Source organism: Formica exsecta, unplaced genomic scaffold (genome assembly GCF_003651465.1).
Source record: "Formica exsecta isolate Colony F162 unplaced genomic scaffold, ASM365146v1 scaffold20, whole genome shotgun sequence".
Lineage (NCBI taxonomy): Eukaryota > Metazoa > Arthropoda > Insecta > Hymenoptera > Formicidae > Formica > Formica exsecta.
This window is the reverse complement of record NW_021849298.1, coordinates 710,555-731,982: the sequence shown is the minus strand read 5'-3', so window position 1 is coordinate 731,982 and position 21,428 is coordinate 710,555. Positions and strand designations below refer to the sequence as shown.

The following is a 21,428-nucleotide window of genomic DNA, read 5'->3' as shown; positions in this document are numbered from 1 at the left end:
TAAAGATATGAATCTCGGATCTCGCATTTAGGGACTTGACGTTTTGCAGTTAAAAAGATGGGGATTTTTACTCTAATGGCGAATTTACAATGCGCGACAACTGTTGGGCTGCCTCGAGTTTCCGAACTAGATTATGTATCGTTCGTGCAAGCCGACGCCATCATCTCGTATCTCGTATCACGTTATCCTTATCCGTTGTATGTCCAGGTTCGTCTACGAAGCGTTGCGGCATGTCGAGTGCTATCATTATTTTTTAGCAATTATTGACACGCCGAGATTTTAACGAATTGTACATCATCTGGAATTTAACAAACCAGGAACTTCTTGATCAAGGTGAGCAACATAATAACATTTTCAATGATGCTGAATGATTCCGATTCGTCTCGACGAGAGGATAACAATGGCTGCAATAGATGCCTGAAACTGTTGCGTGTTATCGCGTTTAAAGCCTGTCGGAGAAAGTTTCGAAAGCTCATGTATCAAAGATTTAAGAATAAAGTCGCAATTTATACCATTGAGTTAAACGAAATCACGTGTCTTGAAATGACTTCTTACTTAGGACCTTAGCTTATTCTTGTATTGAACCCTTTAATTTTCACTGATAAATGAAGCACTTCAAATCCCTAATTTTTATTATATGACATGTGACAAATATCGTAGTAAATCATAAATTTATATTTGATAGGACTTGAAGCAAGTACTAGTAATGGAATCGGAATCCAGACGCAAGGGCCCTAGGAGCCCAAGCGCTGATTCAGACGACTCCTCGCATGCTAGAAGAAGAAGGAAGTATGATCGATCGCCGTCTCCGAGACGAAGCAGATATCGCAGGTCGCGATCTAGAGACAGAAGATCTCGTTCGAGTTCCAGAGACAGAAGACGGAAGGAGTCCAATAGATCGCAAGACAATTGGAAACAACCTCCTCCATCTCAATCCCAGAGTTCTGTACCGAATCCAAACAATTCTACCGGTTATGTTTCAGCAGTACATAATCAATACCAGGTATAAATAGTTTTATAGATTGTTGGACTTATATATGAATAGCAGTGAGAGATATGAAACTATATATCTTGTTAATGTATTTGTATTGATTGATTTTATATTGTACATCTTGTAATTTATTGGTTCCTTTTTTTTTTTTACAGGCACCCCCACCAAACACGAGTCAGCCACCACCACCTATATCTGCTTACAATCAGGGATATAACAACTATGGTTACAACTATGGCACGGGTTATGACTACAGTTATCAGCAACCTACTGGCTATCGAAGTGTAAGTTCTATATGAAAAAAGATTAATATAATTGGTGTCCTAGTTTTATATAGAGGAGGGAAAAAGGATTAATTATATATGGTGTTGAAATAATATGAACATTGGAGAACTATGCATATGCAAATATTCAAGCAAAGCATGTCCTCTTGAGAATTTTAAAAATTATGCACACATTTGCAAAGCATCCCGAAAATAATCGCGCCGATTATGATTTATATTTGGTAATGTTCTTATTCGTTTGGAACGTTACAATTATATTTCCCTGAACCACGACTGTGGATTCCTTAGTAAGTATAACATCCGCGTTACTTATTTTATTTATATCAACATTGGAAACCTATAATATTGGCCAGATCGTTACATCTCTTCAAGACTTCATGTATTAGCCAAAGTCCTCATTTGAGTACCATCCAATAAAGGTAAGGGTCGATAAGAATGCCATTGAACCACTCGAGATTGGTTGCTCGTATTTATTCTGTTAGGATTATCCACCACCCAACTGGCAGGGAAGTCAAGTGTCGTATAACAATCAGCAAGCACCACCGCCTCCATCATTGACGCCTCAACAAGAATCGTCAAGGCCGATTGACAGTGGTTCTTCCGGTTTAGTGACATCTTTAACAAGACCTGAGGATGTCAAGAAAGAAGGTGTGCGACATTGTTTTTATTTTATAAATATCTAAATTAATGTTAATACGCTCATTTAATGAACATACTAATCTTCGCATATTTGATAATGAAAAAGTCTACATTTCTTTACGCAATCTTCAAACTTTCTTTAAATTGAACATTTAGCAGCAATCGCAGCTGAAGTAAAACAACAGAAAGCGACATTGGCTAAACAACGAGAGGAATATGTTCTAAAATCTGCTACGCTGCAACGTGAACTGGAAATTCTGCGTCAACAGTGCGACGAGATAGGCAAGGAGGGTGGACGCGAAAATAATCGAATTATAAAAGAAAATCAGAAATTGCAGGTAAATAATATATATGATTTTGGTGGTGCATTTTTTGTGGCTAACATTAATCTCTGAATTAAATGTACAGGTCGAGATACAAAATAAAATGAAATCTATTCACAATGTCATCGATATGCTCACTGGTATCATTGGTGACGAAGTTACTGTGGATGACCTGAAGAGCAAGTTTAAGTTAGAATTAAGTAAGCGTTCGAGAAGCCCGAAAGAAGATTTTCCGAAAGGAAAGTCTCCTTCGCCTGATAGATCGTCGGCTTCCGATACAGATAAGGAGTCCAAAGCGGAAAGAGATATTAGGGAGAGAAGATCATCAGAGGATAAGCCAATGTACAATTTCGTTCACTACGATCCCGAAATGCATTGGTGTAAAGTCTGCGATATCTTTCCTAAGACAGCAAAGGAATATTTAAATCATCTACATAGCAATGAGCACAAAGAGGCTTGTTTAGTAAGTAGTATTTTTTAGTAATAACAATCGCGTAACATAAAACAGAATACATTCTTGAAATATTTGAATGTTGGAGAAAATAAATTTAGAGGTTCTTTTATGAATAATACTTGTTACTAGAACAGGTAGAAGAAAAAAATATATACATATTTCTTTTTATATAATGAAAGAACAAAAATGGATTTAATTAAAGCTGTGTATATATTTGTAGTTCAAACTATATTTGTAACTGGATGATATATTACACAGTAATGATCACAACAAGCAGGTACTTGGTACATACTGTAATTTTTTATGTACCATATATATATCAATATTTATAAAAGAAAAGAACCAGTACCGAGTTTCTTGCATCTAGATATCAAGCCCGTTTTTACTATTTATATTCTATTCTATATAATAGGAACGCAAGATTGTTGATATGCCATGGCATGAGCGAAATGCTGAAGGAACAGAAAAAGAAGTACCCTATTATCCCGGACTGCCGACGAAAAGAACACCTATCAAAGGTAAGATCAATTACAGTGGACAATTACTAATAGAATATAATTCCGTAGCTTGTGCACAGAATAACTGTGGTGTTCGGTATGTATTGAAGAAATCAACACAATCATGAGTTGTTTGAAAATTTGTTTGCCCTAAGTAAGTTACAACTTTCGTGATATCCTCGAACATGTGATGTTGTCGAAAACGTTAAAGCCAATAATTTTAATTTATGTTATACAATATGTGTGAAAAACATATTGTATAAAAGTCTATCAACCGTTTTGTCGGCAGCAAATTTTCTAGCAACATCGCAAACACCACAGCGATGCATTGGATTTTAGCTGGATTCAAGAAGCACACTTTCCGAGCGACTTTCAATCAATGTCACTTTATTGTGTCACCACATGTCTCTAATTTTATTTTTTGCAACTATATTTTACACAATTTAGGTATGTTCGCAACTATCTTCAGGACTAGATCTATATATATCAAGATCTTATAGTGGAGTGCATTACTCAGGAAAAAGTAATGACATATAAGATAATATATATAAAGTATTTTGTGTTGTTGCTTATATAACTGAGATATATGTACATGTATGTGTAAGTTTTGGTGAAGTTATGCGAAGAAAAATCTATCACTATGATTTATATTGAAAAGATGTGTATTATCTTTTTTCAATATATTATATTAATTTATTTATGCAACAAATTGTATCAACTGTTTGTAAAATATACTGCAAATGATCTTTTAGACATAAACTATGTCAATACAGTTATCATATAGTAGAAAAAAAATTATTCAACAGTAAACGAACACTTTAAATTTTGGGAATTGTATTGAAAACAATTATTGCAGTATATTCATATGAAAATATAATGTACATTAATTTATCTAACTATATATACTTATATGCATTATTATTTGTATAATGTAGATAATATTTTTGTGAGAGAAATAAAACTGATTTTTTCTTCCTTCCTTCTGTTTTTCCACAGATCATCGTGGGACTAAAGAAATTTAATATAATCTGTACTTTTTATCGAACACATCTTTTAATATATTATTTTTGTTTTCAGTGACATGAATGTTTCGTGGCAGAATATAAGGTCATTCTTTATGAACTTACAATGCTTACCTGCTTCAAAGCTTAAATAATGCTAACTGTTGGAATATTTGATTATAGGGCTACAATTCTTCAGTGCATCAACAGCTTGGTATTGCAAACTCTGCGAATCCTGGATAGGAGATCTTCATTGTGCCAGTCTACACCTGAAGTCTAAACGTCACTCTGAAAACTTTTCCGTAAGTGATCTAAACATATGATATTTGAACAATACAATATCAAGGGTTGGTAAAAGATTATCATATTAATAAAATAAAATTTAAATAAAATTATAATTACAAATTATTCTCGAAATAATTTCTATTAATCAAGGTAGTCATCTAAAAGAGTTAATAATTTAAAATTTAATAAGAAGTTGAGAGATAGATCTTGCACCAACACGACATATTTGATACAAATAATTTATTTGAATAATGTACCGTTTAGCGTTTCGTGGAGCAAAATCCACATTGGGAAACTGATTGGATGGCTGATCGAGAGAAGGCATTCTCTGAAGAAAAGCATAAGCAAATACAATTGGAGTTGCAAAAACAGAAAGACGATGATCCACCGGCAAAATCGAAGAAGTCTAAAAAGAACAAGAAAAAGTCGAAGAAGGCCAAGAAACGTAGAAACAGAAGCAGTGCTAGTGATACGTCTAGCGAGTCAGAGAACTCAGATACTGAATCCGATCAGGATACCACCAAGAGTATACGCGTGGCGATGCGAAACAAGATGAAGGCTTCGACACAGGCAATCCTTAATGAGGAAATAGATTATCAGCGTTTAAAATTGAAGGGGCACAATTGGTCGAAGGTACCGCAGATGAATCAATCACCGCTGCCCGAACAACATCCGTCAGATGCGGATGATAGGCAGCTTCTGAATTCGATCAGGGATAAACTGAAAGCCAAGCAGGAAGAAGAGATGAAGAGTCGCAAAGTAAATCAAGAGAAAACGATAGAAGAAGAGGAAGATCTACAGCAGGAGAGCTATTCGAAGAAATCTGAGGACTTGGAGGCTTGGGGACCGAAGGAACCGCCTAAACCATTCTGGATAAAGAAGGAAGAGGAAAAGCAATCGCAGCAACCAATCACAAATAAGCCAATCGAGCTGCCGAAACCTGAGGAGATGCCGAAGCCACATATGGGATTCTGGACGAAGCAACAAGTAAATATGACGGTGAAGCCGCCTGAAAGTAAATCAGTGGACAAAGAAGATGAGAGGGATCGCGACAGAGATCGCTACAAGGACGATCGCGATCGCAAGTACAGCAGCAGATACGAGAGAAGAAGCCGGCGGGACAGGGATCGTGACAGGGATAGAGAAAGAGATCGGGATCGCGATTACTATGACGATCGTCGAAAGAGAGACAGGGACAGAGATAGCAACGATTCTCCGAGACGTGATAGAAATTGGCGCGACAATAGCCCGAAGAGGAATTATGACAAGTACAGCAAGGACAGACGGGGAGATGACAATTCATCGAATGATGAATCCAAGTTTGAAAAGAAATCGAGCGAGTCCAAATCGAAAAAAGGCAACGTTCTGAGCAAGAAATCCGCGCCGCAGGTGGCGGCCAAGGGCAAGTTACCCTTCATCGGCAGGTTACCCTTGTTCAAGAAGAAGGCCGAGGAGCCCAAGTTGCCGGAGAAAGACATTACTCCGTTGCCCTATCAACAGAGCAAGTTTGAGGATACGCCAAAGGTGCCCAACGAAATCATCAATCCGCCAGGTGTTGTACATATCACCAAGCTAGCCACTCCGTTGAATTTGAATAATAACGGCAGCGCGGCGATTTCAAACAAGACTATTAACCAGCCTATGAAAATCTTAGTGGCACCTCCGCCGCCCGTGTTAAACGAGAGCAAACCTACACCACAAGTGGTGGACATGGAGATAGATGATCAGTCCGAGGAGACGGTTATAGAGGAACAGCCGATAGTGGAGCAACAAAAACAACAGCAAACGTCGAGCGTGTCAAAACTGCCGCTACCCCCGCATCCACCACCGCCATTAAATAGACCACCGCCCAGCTTCACGCCAAATCAGCAACAACAATCAGCCGTGCATAATAGACCGCCGCCGGCACCGGTGCAAACTACACCACCACAATTTACACCGAATCGACCGCCCCCGCCGTTCATGTCAAATCCACCGCCGTTTGTTCAGGCACCACCGAGGTTTCCTCCTCGTCAGGCTGTACCGCCGCCTGCTGCCTTCATGACTACTCAGCCGCCACCGATACCGAACGCCGCGGGTTTTGTGCAAAACCATCCGCAGAATCCACCTCCACCGCCGCCGCCATTACCGTCATCAATGGATTCGAGCGTAACGGTTGCGCCGCCGCACTCCGATGTATCTGATATACCGGAGCCATCGGAGAAGCGTCCGGCGGATCCGAGCATTCCGCTGCCGGATGATCTGCAGGAGGCTCTAAACATAATTTTCCCTAAAGAGGAGACAGCCGAGAGCAAACAGCAGCAGCAGAATCAGCAGGAGTCTAGTCTTATGTATTCATCGATGTACAGTATGTTGGGTTGCGTTGGATATGGACCTGAATACATGGATCAACCACCACCCGAAATTATGCAGGAGGCGGAAACGGAGGCAGATACTCAACCCGGGCCTGATGATCTTCGCATGTTGGGCATCGACGAAGGAGATACGATCCTATAAATTACTCGCAAAGATTTCCACACTGGTGGTAGAGAAGATTGATCCACGAGATTTGTATTAATGAAAAGACTCTTGCTAATAATTTACACGCATGAAGATTTCCTATTCTGCATTAGAAAGAGTAGGTCCGTTTATCGTTGATCCGTCATTTCTCACTCATCTCGACATGTCGTGTGATAAGTACTTCATCAGTAACTATCAATTACGTAACTATCTTAAAAAACAAATATGTGATAAAAAAGTAAAGAAAAAAGGAAAAAAAAATGGTCCTGAAATACTGTAAGTACAAGTGATGCGCACGGTCTGTAAAGATTACTTAACGATATGCAGCAAAACGGATATTGCCCATTAGATAGTAATATTTGTTATCTCGTTAGTATCTCAAGATTTTTTTCCGTCTTGTAACATGTTCCATGTATTTTTTTTTTTCTTTTTTTTATATTCATAATACATTATGACACAATTAAATGTTAATATCAGCAAACATTAGCAACAATTAATATATGATTGCCGTCTTAAGTTTCAATCGTATATTAACAAAGTGTATCACAAAAAATACTCGTTGAAAATCTGCAAGTAATCTGGACAATCTAGCGTTATCGGATGTTATCAATGCGTTATGTACATCAAAGGACGAAAAGTGTAATATTAATAAAAAGAACACACAATGTCATACATCGTGTATCAATATGTATTAAATATTATTCTTTAATATTTGCAAATTGGTAACTTTCAAGTTTGCGCTATATATATATAATACAACTCCAAACATAAAACAAACTTTGTTGACACTTCAATTGAGATTTTTATATCAAAACTCATATAAACGAATTGACCGCACTACACCACATTAAAGACTGTTACATTTGAAGTTACCTTATAAAAATATAAATTAAATATAAAAAGATAACATAAAAATTTTGAATAATTAAAATTAAATAATAATATAATTGTTACACTCGCAATTACTAAAATATATATAATTTTATCATGTTTATATTATGCCATTGAATCTTGATACTTCAAATATAGTAGCTTTTAGTATGCACTAGTGCGGATTGAATTCGCTAATAGAGACTCTTGAATATTGGAATGTAAAGTTATTGGTGGTACATACAACATTTTTTGAAATTAAACATTCTTTTTATAAATAATTACTTCCAATCTCTTCGTTACTCTCTTTAGATCTTCTTTTAAAATTCTTACGTTAATCTTACAATCGGTTTCTTAAGATAATATCACATCGCCTTCGTTTTTTTTAAAGTCACAATATATCGCACCTAAGAATCTCTATTGATGCGTAATTGTTGAAACTATCGAAATACATGTCACATGCCACTAAATTATTAAATATCCATTTCCATCCCGAATTTTTAGTACTTTCAAAAATTTCAACAATGATCGTCTTATTAATTGTATTTTTATGAAAACATTTAATCTACCACAATGTACTACAATTAGCTTATATAATATAATTGTGTACAATACTGGAATATATATAAACTTCTTTCGATTAAAATTAGTTTACAAATGCGAGAGTAACAATGTAATGTTCATAGTCATTGACGTTAGTACCAAAATCGCTGTTGTTAATTGTAATAGGCAGAGTATCATAGTATGATAAAATGCACATACAAGTGCATATAATTATTTAATTCTATGTAATATAATTAGTGTTTTACATCCTTGAATAATGTATAACAAGTCATATGTGTGTCCAGTCTCTAATTTCCAGTCGTGTGGAATGTAAAAACTATTGTGGAATAAGTGTCAATTGTTTGCATGATTTCCGCATGCTACAGACGTGAGTAAAGGTCTACTTTAAGATTTTGATTCGCGCATTTACGTATACGCGATGGGAAAGGAGGAATATGATTCGTAATACAGTATACTTAAACGATCACGTTGTACCCGATGAATCTGTATTTCAGATCTGAAGTACTAGGCCTGCGCTGGAAATATTGTCCCCGCCACCAGCCGTCTGACTAGCTTCTGTGCAAACCAATACGGGTGCGACACATACCTGCATAGAAATATTCTCCTGCTCCGTTTTCAGTATTTCGTCCCAACAAGATACTGGTTTGTCGATGTTCAATAATATTCGCGTACCGTCAACAATAGACGTCGAGAAACTATCGTCCATGATCAGCGTCGCTTTCTTCACATCGACCTGTATCAAGATGAAAGTATTTTAAAACCATCTGATATAGGATAATTCTGATATAAACGTGACATACTTTAAGTATAAATGCTATAAATGCCTAACAACACGATTTCTAATCTTTTTCGAAAGAGAAAGTTGCGGATTTGGTATCTATAACTTTATAATCTAGATGAACATTAAATATTTACAAATAGTTTCTATAAATCATATTTCGCTTCATATTTATGTAAATTCTGAATGATATACTTACGTTACTTGATGCGCATACATGTCTATGTGCAGTCAGCGATGCCTTGGCCGCAGCGGCCATTGTATTTTTCCAGATGGAATTCTTGACGGTGAATATAGCTTGGTACGCCAGCGTGTGCACGTGAATCCTTGTGAGCTCCCTAGCGTCCGTGATCGACTTGCCTCTTAAGCGTATGAGTTTAAATAATGTTCTCATCTGATCCAACACCGTCGCAACTCTCGGAGTCGAATCGGCGACCAGTGAAATGTTGCCGTAATACATAGTATTATACAAATTCGCTATTTCTTGCTCGTTCATTCCCAAACTATCGGCGAACGGAACCACTAAATCGCACAGCTCGAAGAGCAATTTATCTTCGGCGAATGAAGCCATTTCAAAGTGGATTTTGGTAGAACTCGACCGTTCCAACATTTGTTTCTTCACTTTCAGCAGCAGATTCTTCCGTTTATCTGTAAAGTACGCAATTCCGCAACATGAAACTTGTTGATTTAATAGAGACTCGTGGACAGAAAAGAAATTTTAGCGATAGAAAAATTACCTTCTTGAAACGGATAATTGTCCATCATTTGGAGGCCACTGACTACTAGTAAATCGGGATCATAGGTCCTCAGGACTTTGTCAAAGGCATCGAATGAGCTGATCGTTGGATTATTCATATCGTTGTGGATAATATATCTAAGAAAAAGCACATAAAAAATAGATTGCGTTATTCTGTATAATTTACCCAATTGTATATATTTCATCCATCAATACATACCTGTTTGCTCTAGCGCTAGAATAAGGACCCCACACCTCGCCATGCTTATATTCCAAAATGAGGTGAATGTCGTCGCGTTTTACCTCGCCACCTACGACATTTATCATCTGTGGAATCATCTGATGTAATGACTTGGTCAGCTTAGCCGCAAGAGTCACATCGCATCCCTCTCGCGCGAATCGCATCCCCATAACTGCAGCATTTCCTCCAATTGTCGAGTAAGACGAAGAAAATGAACGCGCCTTCGAAACCAGTTCATCGAATAAAGTTCTGTTCGCCATGTAACGCCTGCAAAAAAAGGTTTTTGTCATCTTTAGCAAGATATCAAGGGTTATAATAACATGCAATGTATAATGTAATGATTTATGACTAACGCAAAAAAAAACCTCTCTTTTGAAGCAATTGTCTTCTGATTTTAAATAATTGAGAACACATATATATGGTTGCCCAAAAACTAAACTACATTTACACACTTATTTAACAAAATGAGTTTAAAATAAGCTTAGATTGATTTCATTCAACCAACAACTGCTCTATAGCAATCTACATTTTTTCTCCAATTAATTACAATTAATTCCTATCTATAAGTATATATTTAATTGATATATTTTAAATAATATCAAGACATATTTTAATAATTAATATACTAAATTATTAAATACATGATTTTAATATGCTTATATATTTTTTATATGTAGAATATGGCACTGTAAAAATAAACTGGAACTCTCAGGACAGAACTTACTCGGCCGCAGCTCCATGGCGAAAGTAATAGGCGAAGCTCTTGAGCAGTTCGAGCTCGGTGTTGATCTCATCAAAGTGTTCAGGCCGTCCGACCTCGTTCGAGTATTTTAACAGGTGTTTCGCGTCGACGAAGACGTCAGTGCACACGCCATAACCTATAGCGACTTTTGGCTTCCTAGTGATAACGTGCTTGTTCTCCAGTTTCTCGAGGCCGTGCAACAGGGTCAACAATCGTTTCTGCAGGACATTCTCGTTGTTACGATAATAAATCGCCGCGAGCACGATCAGCACGGTGAAAAAGGTTCCGAATCTTAACCCCCTCTTGTACCCCATGCTGCATACGAAACTTATTATTGTACACCAACTGGCGTATAGGCAAATTCTGTATAGAAGCCTAATCAGCCATACAGAAGAAGAAGAAGAAGAAGAAAACTTATTGTTGTACGCGTGCAACTACAGACAGAGAGAAGCCTCTCTGCTACAGATCACGCATAATCTTCACGAGCAACTGAGGAACAGAGCTGCCAGCTGACGAACTGACCACGCACAATTGATCATTGACCGCGATGTATGCGTACGTATATCGCGCAATATGCGAGAGATAATGAGGACATATAGAGATATCTGATTATTTGATAATGGCTCTGCGACGAGGTCAATTCGCATATTCATTATTCATTGCACAATAGCCACTAATATACATTTAATTTGAGATTAATTTTCTTAATTTTCTGAACATATGTCAGTTACTATTTGTTGTATCAAAAAATTCTGTGCACCTTCCATCAAGTTTGCTCTCACACAGATAAGCATTCTATTTTTAAATAAATCTTTTCATATATAGAATATTATACCAAAACTACTTAAAAAATTCATGAAAATTTGCAATGGCTGTTTGTAGATTATTTAGTGAGCGATGAGAAAGAAAGAATATTTATATTGTGATAATAATATTAATTTAAATCTCTCTCTCAAATGTTTCTTTAGTATAATTATATAGAATAATGTAATATTTCTTTTATTATAATGATTTATTTAAAAAAATGATATACTTATATTGTATATTGCATATAATTAATCTTTCTATTAAATATTTTTATATCTGCTAAGTACATACATGTAGTGTATAAAAAAGTCTATATTGTAAAAATTTGCTTATATATAGGAAATATTTTCACATCAGACACGCACACAAATACACACACACACACACACACACACACATATATATCTTTCTTCAAAGATATTTTATAGTTACATAGATATAAATTTCATAGCTTATATATCACCAAGCAAGTATTATAAAATCTAAAATATAGATATCAGTCATTATTAAAAAAATGTAATAAAAAATAAACTATCGGAACAAAAGAGAAAATATTATACAATTATATATCGCGCAATCACACATAATACATATAAAAAAATGTTTAAAAAATATGCCATTATTTAGCTAAAATATATACCATAAAAAGTGTATAAACAAAATTATAAATGTAATTAGCAATAATCTAATTATAAAAATAATTAGAACGATATTAAAATATCAGTTATAATATAAATGATCTTTTACAACAACTGCAATAACATTTCTATAAAAGAAAAAAACATAAAGTACTTTTTAATTTATCCACAGCAAACATCTTTCATTATTTCAATCGTCTCAATAGCTTATGAGATCTCGCTATTTTCTTTGAGGAACTTGTATAGAACCAATAATTTGGCGAATTTTATTCAACAGTTTCATATTTGATATTAGTACTTGTAAATATAATATTCATTTAAAAGATATAGATTTAACTCAGAAAAGAAATTTGATATCTCATGATAATCTCATTTGTATGAAATTTTTTTTCGTTAGCTTTCTACAATCTACGTTCCAGTCTCTCGAGAGAAGAGATTAATTTGATTCTCCAAAAATTCTCCATGTTTCTCTCATTCCTTGTTTTTTGTATGGAGACGCATGTGTTTCTTCAGGTTGTCCAGTCGATTACATCGACGGTCGCAGTAGTCGCACTTATAAGGCATCAGATTGCTGTGCACGACTACGTGGCCGTTCAGATGACTGATTTGCTTGAAACGCTTGCCACAAATGGTGCAGGCATATGGGCGCTCGTTCATGTGCGCGGATGAGATGTGCGTCTGCAGATTCGTTTTCCTGACGAACGTGGCCTTGCATACATCGCATTCGAACGGCCTTACATTCGCATGGATCGCTAGATGCGACTTGAGCACGTTCTTGTGCTTGAAATTCTTCTCGCACAAATGACACTGGAACGGCCGTTCATCGTTGTGCACCTTCTTGTGCACCGACAGATGCGCTAGCTGCTTGAACATCTTGGCGCAGATCTCGCACTGATAAGTACGACCGTCTTCATGCGCGGCGCTCACGTGACGGCGCAGAGTGTCTGCCAGAGTATACCGTTTGCCGCAAATCTTGCAGCAATACGGACGCTCGTTGGTATGCGTCAGCAGATGACCATTGAGATTGCGCTTCTCCAGGAAACGCGCGCCGCATACGTCGCATTGATACGGCTTCTCACCGTTATGTACGTACATGTGCTTCTTCAACGAGTTTGACAAGCTGAAGCGCTTCGAGCACACGGTGCACTGGAAGCGGCGCTCGCCCGTATGGACTAGTATGTGTGATTTTACATGGCCGGCTTGCTTGAAACGTTTGCCGCATATCTTGCAGTCGTACTGGCGCTCCTGCGTATGCGTGAATATATGCCGCTCCAGCACGCTCTTCGTCGTGAACACCTTCTTGCAGTTGTCGCATTCAAACAGACGATAGACGTCGCGGATCTTAGACGTCGTCGTCGTCGTTGTTGTCGCGTTACCTTTATGCAAATGCGCGTGTTGCTTCAGCGAGTCTAGCGAGTCGAATTTTACGCCGCACACAGTGCACTGAAACGAGCGGTAATCGTGATGCGTCAGCGAGTGCTGGCTAAGATGACCCAGCTGCTTGAAACTCTTGTTGCACACGTCGCATACATATGGCCGTTCGTTTGTGTGCGACCGCATGTGCCTCTCCAGCACGCTAGGAAAGCTAAACTTTTGCTCGCAATATGTACACTGTAAGGTGGATTGTGTTTTCGACACGCCCCGACTCTCCGCAGACAATTTTCGTCTACCGGTATGACTCGAGATCTTGGCAGTCTTGCTATTAGAATTTTTTGTATTGTCCAGCAATGCGTCGCAATTTTCATTTGTTGTCTCGGCATCGGATAATTCGTTATGTGCCGCTCGAATCTCGGATCTTTCCTTATTGGATACAGTCGTTACCGCGTCAGCGGCATTGCTTCTGGTACTTCTTCTAACTGGTACCTCCTCTTCCTCGTCAGCTAATTTACCTTGCCCATGCGACTGTTTCATGTGCTTCGCATATAATCTTGGAACACTGAATGTTTTACTGCACAGCTTACATCGGAGAGCCCGTTGCGTTTTATGAGTTCTCATGTGATTCTTTAAATGTCCCAGTTTCATGTATTGCTTTTGGCAGTATTTGCACTTGAGAAATTGCATATTCTCGTTTTTCAGTTCATTTTTTCCTACTTCTATTTCACCTTTATTCGTTGAATTTGTTGCGCGCATATTGCTCGTGAGAGATTCATTCTTTATATTGACAAAACTAAAGCCATTTACGTCGTTGTTTCTCGAAAATGCCTTTTGACTGCATGTATCTTGTACGTCATCATTTTCTTCACAATACTGAAACATTCAAAATAATAACTAATCAGAATATAATGTTATATTGATAATAATACAATATTATTCAGCAATTATTACATTGGTACTATTCGATGTCTTCTGCGTGTCTTTTGTTGTTGCAATTATATCTTTATTTTCTCTATGTGACAAGTGTTCGATCCATTCTTCCTCTGTCCATAGACTTTCCGTATCTTTTTCTATACCGAAGTTTTGAAAGTTTTCGCGTACGTCTCGTCCAAATAATATGTCGCATGGAACTTTACTATTCTGACTGTGGTATGTTGAATTGTGAAGAATCTGTATGAAGTTCAGTCCTTCACACCAGGTTTTGGTAGGATTCTTTCTCATCCAGGATTCGAGCAAGCTCTTAAAATCCCTGCAGCTAACTTCACATTTAGGTACATCCCCATGCAATATGAGGGAATCGTTCCACAGTGAACGTAACTCATGTACAACTTGTTCAGCAAACTTACGTCCATTACCACTCTGTAACACTTGTGGTGCCCCTATGATCGCCAATACATCTAACAAATTCTTTGCAACTTCTTCAGCCGTATTGTTGCAAAGAGCTCTTAGTACAACAAACTTGGATGGCTGATTTTCATAAACAAAGAAATATTTATAGCGAAATGTTGGTTCTACTGTCATTTCTATTATATCAATGCGACCTCTATTATACAATCTATCAGAACCCTCAGTCAATTTTTTGGGCGACTGATTTAATGAGCCTGCTTGACAAGACTGAAAACAAATAGTATAATTTAACTATTTATATATTAGAAATATTATACACACACATATAGTTATATAAAGATTAAAACTTACCAATAAATGGCTGTTTTCTTGTTTAACTTCCTTCTCTTTAGATGAAACTTGCAAATGCACAACTGTATTTTGGACAGATTGTGAGTTCAATGTGCTTTCAAAGAATTCTGCTTCCTGTTTTACAAATACAAAACTACGTTGATTTCGTTCACCTGGCAGCAAATGATCCAAAGAATTTCGCACATATGCATTTTGTGGCATCCATTCTACACTTAACGGCATTTCTTTATTCATTCTTATTTTTGTCATGTGTCGTGTCGAACGTTGTTTTCCTTTTTGCTACTCGATGCTACTATTTCCTACAATCATTTATGCAATTTATTGAACAAGCCGATTTCATTTTTAAAAAACGGCAATTTATAAAGCTTAATCACAGAAAATGTATTTTTTATTGTAAAATATATGGGTTTAATACAACAATTTTTACTCTTTTGCATATTATCTCCATATTTTCGGCACGTCAAGACTTTCTTAATTAGAAAGATTAGCAAGCCGGCATAATATAAATGTTAATTGATTCTCGAGTGAATCATTAACCTGTAATATGTCACAATTCCAACTTACATCAATTCCTAAAATCACATTCGTCTAATAAAATTACACGAATGAATGTCCCGTATTCTCTCGCATTTATTCCACTTTATTTCGACAAATAAATCACGATACGTCCGATTTTGTGCGTAAAGCTCGGATATGTCAATTTTTTAGCGGTTGGCATAGTATGAAATTTATTGTCTACATCTCAAGGCAAGTCTTCATGACATTCCGTCATGAAAGTTGATTAGCTAGAGAGGTAACTGCAATATTACTCCGTTTGACATTTGACAGCTGATAGCACTTTCGTGTTGTATATATTTTTCTTCCCCCCTCTTCTTTCATGTATTTAGATACTCTTGCATTATAATTGTTGATTAAAAAATCCAAAATTATTTTGGTGTTGGTTGATTTCGAGTAATTCGAGTTTCATACCTTTATGCATGTGAATATAATTTCTTTTTATTTTACATTTTGATATTTTGTTCTATTGTATTCTTATATGTTTATAATTTTATAATCCATGCGAGTGAAAAGTTTAAAATTCTATGAAATTTTGTGTGCTTAAGGCAACGAAGTAATTTCATCGTTGATTGAGTTTGGATCCTGGATCTCTCTAATCTTAACGCTATTCTACATTGCTAAAATGGCACAAACATTAGATGATGCGCTACTTGCTGCTAGCAGAGCCGTACAATCTGACAAAAATGGCCAATATAAACAAGCCTTATATTATTATGATATTGCTATAAAACTTCTTACTAAATTGGAATTGGATGACATGTATAAAGAAAAGCTTTCAGATTACCGTGATAGGATGTCATCGATACAGCAACTTAGTAAGTTTGATGAAAACATAGAAATTTATTGTAAGCGTGAATTGTACAAATTATATATATACATAACGATAATTTGTAATACTTTTAGTTCACGAAGAGGAACAAAATAGACATAAGGCAGAACCTTTACATCAGTCTGAGTTACAGAGATGTAAATTTCTCATGAACCAAGCATTGGATGCGGATGAAGCAGGTTTAAAAAATATTGCAATAAAGTTATACACTGATGCTGCTGAACTTGGTCTTAGTGCAGTAAGTATAACTTTCGATTAAAAACTATTATATAAAATTGTTAAATTGATTCTGGCATATGTATGTTATTTAATGATGTATCTCACAATCAGTCTATAATATATTGCAGAAAACTATTGACACAGATGTAAAAGCAAAGTTAACAAATCTTGTTAGAGTTGCTGTTGAGCGGGCAGAGTCATTGAAAGGAATAAAAACTACCAATGATAATAGTGTTATGAAAAGTCTTGCTGAACTACCATCTGTGCCAGAAACTAATTTTCCGAATACTGAACAGTCAATACAACTTGAACAATCAGTAAATGTCCCATCAGTTGCTCCAGGTAATATAAATAATATATTACAGAGGCAAAAGGCATATATGAGAGAAACTTCAATATATCTATTATTTGAATAAATTTTAGTAAGAAATATTAAACCTTCGCTTCATCGGGAAAGCAGTGCTCATCTTAAAGTAACTGGTGGTAATACCAATTATACTGAAGAGGAGAAAAGAGTATTGCTTCACAGCTCTCACATAAATGACCATGAATTTGTACCATTTATGAATATCGATCTAGCTGAAAAGTTCCAATATCATATTCCATTCACTGACAAGGATGGATTATTGGAACTAGCACCAAAGCAAAAGCCTGACTTTGCTGGATGGTGTCGGCCAGAAGAATTATATTCTGATCCTAAAATGGTCATTGGTCATCATGTTGATTATTTCAGCATAAAACAGACTGTTAGTAACATGATCATTAATAATAATGATGTATAATAATAGTATAATATATCAATGCATAGAGAGTATGTGTGCACACTTATTAAACATATATTTTTACAATATTAGTTTCAAACTTAAGAATACTGCAATGAATATATTTTTTTTGAATATGTATTTGGGTTAATATTTAATTGTCTCCCATTGTGTTTTAGGTAGTTTCCGATTGTTCATTTGTTGCTTCGCTCGCTGTGAGTGCTCAATATGAGAAAAAATTTGGACGGAGACTTATAACATCCATTATTTATCCCAAGAATAAACACAAGGAGCCTATATATAATCCGTTCGGTAATTATTCTCAGTTTATTAATTTTAAATGATTTGAGTTGAATGGTAAAACATAAGAGTATTATTATTTGTGTATGTTCCATTAAGCTTAAAATGCTTATATTAAACTACATGGAGAAGATACATACACATCTACAAGCACTTCACATATTTCTATTATATTTTTGTTCATGGCTTATTTTTTATACAAACACAATTTTAAATCTGTACACTAATAATAATATTATCTTTCTTTACATTGAATTTATACAACTAAAAGATGCTTTTAAGGAGCATATAATTCATTCTTCATATGAGAATTTGTTGTGTATAAAAATAAAAAAAAATGCATGTATTTTATTAGATTTTATTATATAATATATTAGAAATGATAAACACACACATGTAATATCAGGAAAATACATGGTGAAACTACACATCAATGGCATTCCACGTAAAGTAATAATAGATGACCTTCTGCCTGTAAGCCGATACAACCAATTACTCTGTTCCTACTCTAGCAATCGTGGGGAGCTATGGATTTCTTTGCTCGAAAAGGCTTATATGAAAGTAATGGGCGGTTACGATTTTCCTGGATCAAACAGTGTAAGCTTTTTTACAACATTCAATTATTAATCGTTCTATAATTCTATTTTATTAATTTGTTTGATTTACTTTTTATTAATATATTACACACATTTGTTTCTATATAGAATATAGATTTACATGCCTTAACTGGCTGGATACCTGAAAGATGGGCCATAAGACCAGATGAGGCAGATTTTAATAAGGATAATCTCTTTGATACATTACTATTACGACTTCATAAGGGAGATGTACTAGTCACTGTAGCCACAGGACAGTTATCGGACTTGGATACAGACCGTACGGGCCTTGTACCGAGTCACGCATATGCCGTTCTTGATGTGAAAAAGATTAATGTAAGTAAAATAAAAAAAGAAAACAATTATTCGCTTAATATCTGTTTTTTAAATGTGTTTCCTGACATAATGTAGATATACAATACAAATAACATTTCTGTTTTTCTTAACGTGTTATGCACTTGTAATTAATTTAGAAAAATAAAGCATTTAATTCAAATTGTATTAATATATATAGGGAGAAAGATTATTACAATTAAAAAATCCATGGTCTCATTTGCGATGGAAGGGCAATTATTCGGAACTTGATATAAAACACTGGACTGAAGATTTGAAGGAAAAATTGAATTACGACCCAGAATCTGCTTCAGAATTTGATAACGGCATTTTTTGGATTGACTACGACAGTATATGTCGATTCTTCGATGTATTTTATTTAAACTGGAATCCAGGACTGTTTAATTATACTTATTGCATACATCAGTACGTTATTTTTTTATTTTATCTGTATTATATATTACATAACTTTAACCACTCTCTTCTCATATAGAACAGCAATGGTGGTGTGTTCAGAGAATAATTCTATTTTATTACAGAATGTGGAAAGCTGGTATCGGACCTGTGAAAGATGTATATAATATTGGCGATAATCCACAATTTTCATTGGATGTACAAAGCAGAGGAGCTGGCGCTATTTGGATACTTCTTACAAGGCATATTACAGATATAGCAGATTTCCGACAAAATCAGGAATATATTACAGTTTTAATTTATCGCAATGACGGAAAAAGAGTATATTATCCATGTAAGCATATATTTGATATTTTCTTTTCAATTTTGTATTGTTAGCTATCAGTGATAAATATATGATAAACTATATTTAGATGATCCGCCGCCGTACATTGATGGTGTGAAAATAAACAGCCCGCATTATTTGTGCAAAATTAAATTCGGAGAGCAAAGTGATACAAAATATACTTTGGTCATATCTCAGTATGAGAAAACAAATACAATCTACTATACGCTTCGTGCATATGGAACATGTCCATTCATATTGCGAAAAATACCTCAATCGTATAAATATGAAGAGGAGGTACACCTTTCTTTTTTTGCTCTAATATTTTTCTAAAATATTTTCTAGATTCTTTCTCTAAATGAGTTTTTCTAGATTATATATATATTAACATGATCTTTTATAGGTAATAGGTCAATGGAAAGGCATTACAGCAGGAGGATGTGGCAACCATTCTACATATATGAATAATCCGCGATATCAAATAGTGCTTGAAAGCGCTAATAATAATAATTATTTATTAATTATTTTAAAAGGACCTAAACAATATCAAATAGGTTTTGACATTAATACCGTTGTATTAAATGACGTAAATGCAGCGACTGCATTTAAAACAAAAACTTCTGGACCATTTAGGTTCGTTCTTCTTTTTTAATATTTTGCACACATACATCTCTATAAAAAATATTTTTCGTTCATATTTTATAACAAAAACTTGTGATCCATCTTTATTTCTACTTACAGATCCGGATTTGTGTATTTGGAATTAGAAGATGTACCAGCAGGAACATATCATATTGTTCCCTCGACATACATACCTGGTCAGGAGGGACCATTCTTTTTAATCTGTAAATCTTCTTGTAATTTGCAGCTTCAACTTCTTTAGCAAATTAAATAAATTCTTGAAGAATAACTTTATGTTGCATCTATTAGCTATTCTCATTTTGTCTATACGTTTTGTGCTCATTTTCACTCAATTTTAATAGCGTTTTATCTTTAATGAAAATTTAATTATCAACGTTAGAGATATTTTGTTATATTTCTATTGAAATAACTTGACTTAAAATTTTTCTAAGAAAAGATTTGCTACTTAAAGAATATTTTTTTTGTTATGCATTAATTATTACATTTAATAATATTGATTCTTTCTGTTTATAGATAGATAATTATTTCCATGATAAGAAAGATATGTTTAAAAAGATATTTTGTAATATTAATTATTTTTAATAATGATTTTTCTCCTCTCTAATGTCGAAAATGATAAAATTTTAATATATAAATAATACGCGTGCATAAAAAATGTTCGAAAAAAAGAAAAATCGACTTTTAATCTAAAGAAAGTTAATGTGTGTAGAAATATGTGCCGATATTTCCATAATATAATAGCAGCTCTTGTTGTGTGTGTGTTGACTAATAAAGCACACATACATAAAACTTCCATTTAATAATGATATATAAAATTTAATTATATATATATATTAAATTATTTTAAATAAAACTGAATTCGTTATCTAAAGCATTTAAAATTGCATTGAAATTATACGTTGTACCTTACAATTTTTGTTATATAACTAAATCTAATTATTTTCATTACAAATGCGATATATCATAGTACATTGCCTTTTCGACGCTTTCTACGTACATCGAGTCACATGTAGAAAGAAATATATATATA

At 35.0% G+C, this 21,428-nt stretch overlaps 4 protein-coding genes and 1 long non-coding RNA gene across 9 annotated transcripts; 2 read left to right on the top strand and 3 right to left on the bottom strand.

Moving 5' to 3' along the window:
• The first annotated feature begins 149 nt into the window (after window positions 1–149).
• On the top strand, window positions 150–7,692 carry LOC115234577 (zinc finger matrin-type protein CG9776-like). Of its 2 annotated transcripts, none has more exons than XM_029805756.1 (9): window positions 150–333; window positions 686–1,003; window positions 1,147–1,275; window positions 1,758–1,923; window positions 2,071–2,252; window positions 2,323–2,700; window positions 3,104–3,209; window positions 4,373–4,491; window positions 4,739–7,692. In XM_029805756.1, the coding sequence occupies exons 2-9, from the start codon at window positions 707–709 to the stop codon at window positions 6,968–6,970; spliced, it is 3,609 nt and encodes a 1,202-aa protein (XP_029661616.1). In that variant the 5' UTR covers window positions 150–333; window positions 686–706; the 3' UTR covers window positions 6,971–7,692. The 2 variants fall into 2 exon arrangements, with proteins under 2 accessions (XP_029661616.1, XP_029661617.1); XM_029805757.1 differs by having other exon boundaries at window positions 2,074–2,252; window positions 4,739–6,970.
• Window positions 3,563–4,456, bottom strand: LOC115234582. Its single transcript, XR_003883934.1, has 2 exons — window positions 4,325–4,456; window positions 3,563–4,196 (listed from the first exon to the last, which is right to left on the bottom strand). It is a non-coding gene; the product is annotated as an uncharacterized LOC115234582 (long non-coding RNA).
• Window positions 7,657–11,243, bottom strand: LOC115234581 (ADP-dependent glucokinase). Its single transcript, XM_029805763.1, has 5 exons — window positions 10,887–11,243; window positions 10,142–10,429; window positions 9,923–10,059; window positions 9,385–9,833; window positions 7,657–9,140 (listed from the first exon to the last, which is right to left on the bottom strand). Exons 1-5 carry the CDS (start codon window positions 11,216–11,218, stop codon window positions 8,898–8,900), a joined length of 1,449 nt encoding a protein of 482 aa, XP_029661623.1. The 5' UTR covers window positions 11,219–11,243; the 3' UTR covers window positions 7,657–8,897.
• A 92-nt stretch (window positions 11,244–11,335) lies between these two features.
• Window positions 11,336–20,666, top strand: LOC115234579 (calpain-7-like). 4 transcript variants are annotated; one of them, XM_029805759.1, is made up of 13 exons: window positions 11,336–11,459; window positions 16,525–16,794; window positions 16,883–17,046; window positions 17,156–17,369; window positions 17,451–17,773; window positions 17,968–18,100; window positions 18,495–18,685; window positions 18,793–19,020; window positions 19,199–19,443; window positions 19,557–19,765; window positions 19,845–20,053; window positions 20,160–20,389; window positions 20,498–20,666. In XM_029805759.1, the coding sequence occupies exons 1-13, from the start codon at window positions 11,456–11,458 to the stop codon at window positions 20,637–20,639; spliced, it is 2,562 nt and encodes an 853-aa protein (XP_029661619.1). In that variant the 5' UTR covers window positions 11,336–11,455; the 3' UTR covers window positions 20,640–20,666. The 4 variants fall into 4 exon arrangements, with proteins under 4 accessions (XP_029661619.1, XP_029661620.1, XP_029661621.1 ...); XM_029805761.1 differs by lacking the exon at window positions 11,336–11,459 and adding an exon at window positions 16,250–16,400; XM_029805762.1 differs by lacking the exon at window positions 11,336–11,459 and adding an exon at window positions 16,266–16,372.
• LOC115234578 (zinc finger protein 254-like) lies at window positions 12,207–16,213 on the bottom strand. The gene is made up of 4 exons (XM_029805758.1): window positions 15,986–16,213; window positions 15,422–15,720; window positions 14,675–15,337; window positions 12,207–14,596 (listed from the first exon to the last, which is right to left on the bottom strand). The coding sequence occupies exons 2-4, from the start codon at window positions 15,668–15,670 to the stop codon at window positions 12,821–12,823; spliced, it is 2,688 nt and encodes an 895-aa protein (XP_029661618.1). The 5' UTR covers window positions 15,671–15,720; window positions 15,986–16,213; the 3' UTR covers window positions 12,207–12,820.
• Window positions 20,667–21,428: the final 762 nt, after the last annotated feature.